At 42.2% G+C, this 6605-nt stretch overlaps 1 protein-coding gene across 2 annotated transcripts; it reads left to right on the forward strand.

Annotated features, from left to right (window-relative positions):
- The first annotated feature begins 3193 nt into the window (after window positions 1–3193).
- On the forward strand, window positions 3194–6089 carry LOC137717307 (putative clathrin assembly protein At2g25430). 2 transcript variants are annotated; one of them, XM_068456618.2, is made up of 2 exons: window positions 3194–3653; window positions 3757–6089. In XM_068456618.2, exon 2 carries the CDS (start codon window positions 3803–3805, stop codon window positions 5783–5785), a length of 1983 nt encoding a protein of 660 aa, XP_068312719.2. In that variant the 5' UTR covers window positions 3194–3653; window positions 3757–3802; the 3' UTR covers window positions 5786–6089. The 2 variants fall into 2 exon arrangements, with proteins under 2 accessions (XP_068312719.2, XP_068312718.2); XM_068456617.2 differs by having other exon boundaries at window positions 3256–3668.
- The last annotated feature ends 516 nt before the right edge of the window (window positions 6090–6605 follow it).

The following is a 6605-nucleotide window of genomic DNA, read 5'->3' on the forward strand; positions in this document are numbered from 1 at the left end:
CCATCGAAACTAGGTGTTGGGTATTTTACATACCCCCTTAGCCTCACTCTCTATCCATATGATACCTTGTTTGTATATATTTGCAGGGGTTCGTGAAGGGGACTTGGATCTAATGTCTTTTCTCTCGGTTCGCAGTTTGGCTTCCTCCGAGGATGTGACAGTGGCAGATGTCTGGTGTATGTGGCTTGGTTTTTTTTTTTGTTTATTATTGCAGCCTATGGACCTCAGTTTGTAAGGGCTTCCCGTTGTATCTTGGGTTACAGCTCTCACTTTGCTTTGGCCTTTTACTTTATAGGAAACTTCAAGATTTTAATCATTGGCAAAGATGACTTTTAGACTAAAACCATGAGTAAGATCAAAATCTAATTTTAGTCCCTTAATACATTAATCACCTCATTTATTAATTATATTTTTTATGTTTTAATTATATCTCTTTTTCTTCCTAATTTTAATGTATTAATTTTATTTCATTATAATTATAATTTTCATTTCATTCATCGTAATATATTTTGTTGTAAACATTTAGATGAATTAATTTTTATTTTACAATATATTTCAATATACTATGTCTTCTTCATTTAGGTACATTAAATTCATTATAATACATTTTGGTGCATACATTTAGGTACACACATTTCAGTACATATATTTCGATACAAACATTTAGGTACATTAATTCAATATAATATATTTCGGTACATACATTTTGGTACATTAGTTTAATATAATACATTTCAGTATATACATTTCAGTACATACATTTCAGTACACACATTTAGGTACATTAGTTTAGTATAATACATTTTGATGCATACATTTGAGCACATACATTTCGGTACTAACATTTAAATACATTAATTCAATATAATACATTTCGGTACTAACATTTCGGTACATACATTTTGATACTAACATTTAGGTACATTAATTGAGTTTTTTAAGTTTGAAGAATGTTAAATAAAATTAATAAATTAAAAAAAACTTTTGTTTGGTTAAAAAATATATTAAAATGTGTATATTAATAAATTTAAATATTTAATGGGAGACAGTGAATAAAATACACATTAATTATTTTGAATTAAGGACACATCAAGGTACTAGAATCAATATGTAATCTAACATCAGGTTTATTTTAAATTTCAATCTTCTTCAAGGATTAAAGTTAGAAAACCCATTTACTTTATCTGTTGTTGTTTATTGGGTTCTTTTTTGACCTTGTACTAGTTATTTAATATATTAAAAGTTCTATTGACCAAAAATAAAAAATAAAAAATTGTGTTTCCGCATCATTGTGATTGAGCACTAAATAAGTGTATTTAGATTTAAGACAAAATTACAAATAGAGATAGATGGCTATCTAACTTAAAAACGCATTTTGTCTCTCTTTTTGTTTCTCTCTTTAGAAGTCTAGGTCTAGACGCTCCATCCCCAATTTCGAGCGTTTAGCTACTGCCCCTTACTCTTGCTTGGGGTAGGCGGCAACCTGCTACTCCTTCTTCCCTCCTCCTTCCTTCCTTCCCTCCTTTCTCCTTTGCCTTTTCCATCTTTTTCCTCCCTTCTCTTATCTTCTGCCCCATCCCCCTCCTGCATCCACCTCCTCTTCCTCCCTTTTTCCAGATTCCTTCCTATGTTTTTATTCTCGGTTCTCTCCTAAGTTTTTCTCAGTTTTTCCTGAGGCAAGTCTCAACTATTCCCTGAGCTTATCTCAAATTTGGGCTTTATACCCTTATATGGCGCTTTTCACCTACTTTTACTGCTCTCTGTCTTTTAATTTTCCTTCCTCCCTCCTCCTCAACTATGATACTTCATCCCCATCCTATCATGTACTCGGATCGGCGCACTCCAATGAGAAATTGGATAAATCCACCACCCTCCCTCAATTCCCCTCCCCCACTGGCATGCCGGATCTACATCAAGGTTAAGTGTTGGGTATTTTACATATCCCCTTAGCCTCACTCTCTACCCATACGATACTTTCTTTGTATAAATTTGTAGGGGTTCGTGAAGGAGACTTGGATCTAGTGTCTATTCTCTCGATTCAGAGTTTGGTTTCCTCTGAGGATGTGGCAGCAGTCTTTATGTTGCTTGAGATTAGGGTTTTTTTGTTGTTTGTTGTTGCAGCCTTCCGACCTAAGTTTGTGAAAGTCTTCCGGTATATCTTAGGTTGTAGCTCTCATTTTGCTTGGGTCTTTTATTTTATTTGTCGTTGGCTATGGGGTTCCTTTTGGACCTTGTACTAGTTTTCCATGTAATGAAAGTTCTATTGACCAAAAAAAAAAAAAAAGCTAACTCACTTTTCTTCATAAAGATTACAAAGTCTCTGTAAGGGAAATGGGAGGATCGGGAAGAAGATTGAGTGGTTGTGGTTGCTGGGTGGAGCCGCAGAGGTGGAGGGGTAGAGAGGTGGAGGGAGTAGGATTTTCTTCCCTCATGTTCCCATCCCTTCCCCTCCTCTCACTTTGCTTTTGTCTTATTGTTTCTATAAAAAAATTAATATAAGATGTTGACGTGACTTAATCGTAATCGTCCAAATATGAGGAGAGGGAAGTGGGGAGAGATTAGAAGGGAAGAAAATCTTCTTCCGAGATGGAGAGGCTACTATGTTTAAAAAATAGGGATAGTTTAGGAACACAAGTAGGTGGGAAGAGAGGATAAGATTTTTTTTGCACTTTTTATGGTAGGTGGTTATATAAAGTGGGTGGGAAAATAAAACAAATGGGTGGGTCTAGTAGCTTTCTATTTTTTTTACCTATAGCTCTGTCAATCACTTAGTACTACGGTCTAGTGATATTTTTATTCACTTGTAATTGAGAGGTCTTAGATTTGATTCTCGCCCAAAATAAATTTGAACTAAATTATTGCTAACTCATTGTGACGCTTAACTCACTTCTCCACCCATAATATTGGCCTTTCTAAAGTTATAAAATTAGTTTAGAAACAACTGTATAATTTTAGAGAAGTTTTGCTATGAGGTAAACAAAGAAATCTATTTGAGTAAATTTCACACGTTTACAATTTTGGACTTGGATCCTCTCCTAAGCTAATAGAGAGGATCTTCCTCATCAATCATCATGTGCTGTTGGATTTTTATCCAACGGCTACAAACAGTAAAATCTCTTTAAAATTGTAATGATTGTAACTTTTGGATAAAAATCCAACGATACAAGATGATTGATGAGGAGGGATCCTCTCCATTAGCTCAGGAGAGGATCCAAATCCTACAATTTTTTAGGTAAACTAGTCTTACTTTAGGATGTCTCTATCGGGTAAGGATCACCGTAACCGGTACGGCGTACGCTCAGTTTCGCGCCTCCTTTAACTGAAATACACCCTGCTGCACCCAATCCGAACCCCTTCGCACCAACACGCTCACTCGTTTCGTAATTCTTTCCGACACGCCGCCCGACACTACCGCCAGTCTCTCCCAGCTACCCAGCTAGATCCCAGATCTCAGATCTAATCCACGGTTCCCATCCCTCCACGTCATCCCGGACTCCAACCCACTATTTAATTCAACCTCTTCCCCTCCTCTCTCTAGTTTCACGCACAGAGAGAGCGAAAAAAACCCAAGAAATTCGATTGGTCGTCGGTTGCTCCGAGATCCGACCCGCCGGACTGCCCACGCCGCAGATCTAGAGACTCCGACATCGACGGTAAATTACCAAAATGTACGCCCCTTTCTATCTTTAGAAACTCAATCTTTCTCCAAATTAATTAAACGAAGTGAACCGTTTCGTCATTTCCCTTGTATCTCAGCTCGCGCGGTATATTAAATCGGAAGCAACGCAGATCGACGGCCGGGATGGCGCCGACCACGATCCGGAAAGCAATCGGAGCGGTCAAGGACCAGACAAGCATCGGCATCGCCAAGGTCGCCAGCAATCTGGCCCCGGACCTCGAGGTCGCTATCGTCAAAGCGACGTCGCACGAGGATGAGCCGGCGAGCGAGAAGCACGTCCGTGAGATTCTGACGCTGACGTCATCGTCCCGGGGCTACGTCAGCGCGTGCGTGTCGGCGGTGTCGAAGCGTCTGGGAAAGACGCGCGACTGGATCGTGGCGCTCAAGGCGTTGATGCTAGTCCACCGTCTTCTGAACGACGGCGACCCGGTGTTTGGGGACGAGATCGTGTACGCGACCCGCAGGGGTACCCGCCTCCTGAATCTATCGGATTTCAGGGACGAGGCGCACGCGAGCTCATGGGACCACTCTGCCTTTGTGAGGACTTATGCTCTGTACTTGGATCAGAGGCTTGAGCTGATGCTGTTTGAGAGAAAGAGCAGCGGAGGAAGCAGCGGAACTGGTCTTGGTGCTGGAGATCGGCAGGGCTCTGGCGGCTTCAACGGCGGGTCTTCGAATTTCAGGTCTCCGCCGCCGAGGAATTACGAGTATGAGTACGGAGGAGAGCGAGATCGAGATTATGAATATGGAGGAGGGATGAGGAGGTCGAGGTCGTACGGCGATATGAATGACTCGGTGAGTCGAAACGGGCAAGATGAGAAGAGAATTGTGAGTGTGACCCCATTGAGGGATATGAAGCCGGAGCGGATTTTCGCGAAAATGGGTCATCTGCAGAGGCTGTTGGATCGGTTCTTGGCGAGCCGACCCACCGGATTGGCTAAGAACAGTCGGTTGGTTCTGGTGGCTGTGTACCCGCTGGTGAGGGAGAGCTTTAAGCTGTATGCTGATATTTGTGAGGTATTGGCGGTTTTACTTGATAAGTTTTTCGATATGGAGTATCCGGATTGCGTTAAGGCTTTCGATGCTTATGTGAGTGCGGCGAAGCAGATTGATGAGCTGGTTGGATTTTATGGGTGGTGTAAGGATTCCGGTTTGGCGCGGTCCTCGGAGTATCCGGAGGTGCAGAGGATTGGGAGCAAGTTGCTGGAAACATTGGAGGAGTTTGTGAGGGACAGGTCCAAGGCAACCAAGAGTCCCGAGAGGAAGGTGGAGGCTGCTCCTGTGGCTCCAGTGGAGGAGCCCCAACCCGATATGAATGAGATTAAAGCGCTGCCTGCGCCGGAGAGTTTCACTCCCCCGCCGCCTCCTGAGGTTGTGGCGAAGGCTGAGGTGAAGCAGGAAGTGGTAGGGGATTTGGTGGATTTGAGGGATAATGGAGTTTCAGCTGATGCACAGGGGAATCAGTTGGCTTTGGCTTTGTTTGCCGGTCCTGGTGGTGGTGGAAGTGCTAATGGATCATGGGAAGCTTTCCCATCAGACGGGCAGCCCCAAGTCACCTCGGCTTGGCAGACTCCAGCTGCAGAGCCGGGAAAGGCCGATTGGGAACTGGCATTGGTGGAGACAGCGAGTAATTTATCTAGGCAGAAGCAAAATCTTGGTGGTGGGATGGATCCATTGTTGTTGGACGGCATGTATGATCAGGGCATTGTGAGGCAGCATGTGAGTACTGCCCAATTGACTGGTGGTAGTGCAAGTAGTGTAGCATTGCCCGGGCCGGGCAAGAGCTCAACGCAGGTGTTAGCTCTTCCCGCTCCAGACGGGACAGTCCAGGCAGTGAATCAGGATCCCTTTGCCGCATCATTAACCGTTCCACCACCTTCCTATGTGCAAATGGCGGATCTGGAGAAGAAGCAGCACTTGCTTACGCAGGAGCAGCAGCTGTGGAACCAGTATGCCAAGGAAGGAATGCAAGGCCAAGGTAGCTTGCAGAAAATGAGCAGTGCCGGGTACTATGGAGCAGCTCCTATGGCAATGCAACCCTATGGAATGCCTCCGGTGAACGGAATGGGGATGCCACCACCGGCTGGGTACTACGCTCCTTACTGATTTTTGTGATCCTCATTTGGCTGCCTATAAAATGATTCCTCTTTGTTAATTTTGTATGCTATTTTTCTAGTTCTTTATTTTATATATTGCTTGAATGTACTAAGCCTGTTGTGCATTAAGATGGTGGGGGAAGAGGGGGACGAAAACGAAGAGATCAGTCATTTGTTGGGGGGTAGGGGGTTGGATTTTGAATGCTCGGATATACATAAAATTTGTGATCTTTTTGTGTTTTGTAATATTAGAATCTCTTACGTTTTTCTTGAGAACCAAATTTAATTAATTCGATTTGATAACCATTTATGTATACGATGCAAAACCTATTTTAGGCTTGTGCGGTATATTTTTACAGACAAATCATAGTTTGACGGGTGTGCGTAAGCTTTTACATTTGTTATTATGATGGGTTAGCTTTGCATGTATGTCTGAATTTGATTGGCTTTTAAGGAGCGAAGTAGTACTCGTATGTATATAGATGAAATAATGATATTGAATTCCACTTATGAACAAAGCACAAAATACGCATACATAATTGTGCTTGCCTGAGTGAAACCGGTCCTTCAAACTGAATCGTGTCTACTCCTACTTAGCTTCATTACAATTTTGATATGTATGCTTTATCATGTTATTTTCAACCATGTTTAATGTGGATCCAAATTTGGACATAGTTGGACTTAATAATTCGGATGATGGTTTGGCTAATCTAAGACAAAAGACAGGGTCATGCCACTTAGTATTACGGTCTAGTTGTATTTCTCTTCACTTGTAAGTGAAAGGTCTCATGTTTGATTCTCGTTAAAAGAGAATTTGAACAACATTATTG

This window comes from Pyrus communis, chromosome 8, assembly GCF_041283825.1.
Source record: "Pyrus communis isolate YQ-2024b chromosome 8, ASM4128382v1, whole genome shotgun sequence".
Taxonomy (NCBI): domain Eukaryota; kingdom Viridiplantae; phylum Streptophyta; class Magnoliopsida; order Rosales; family Rosaceae; genus Pyrus; species Pyrus communis.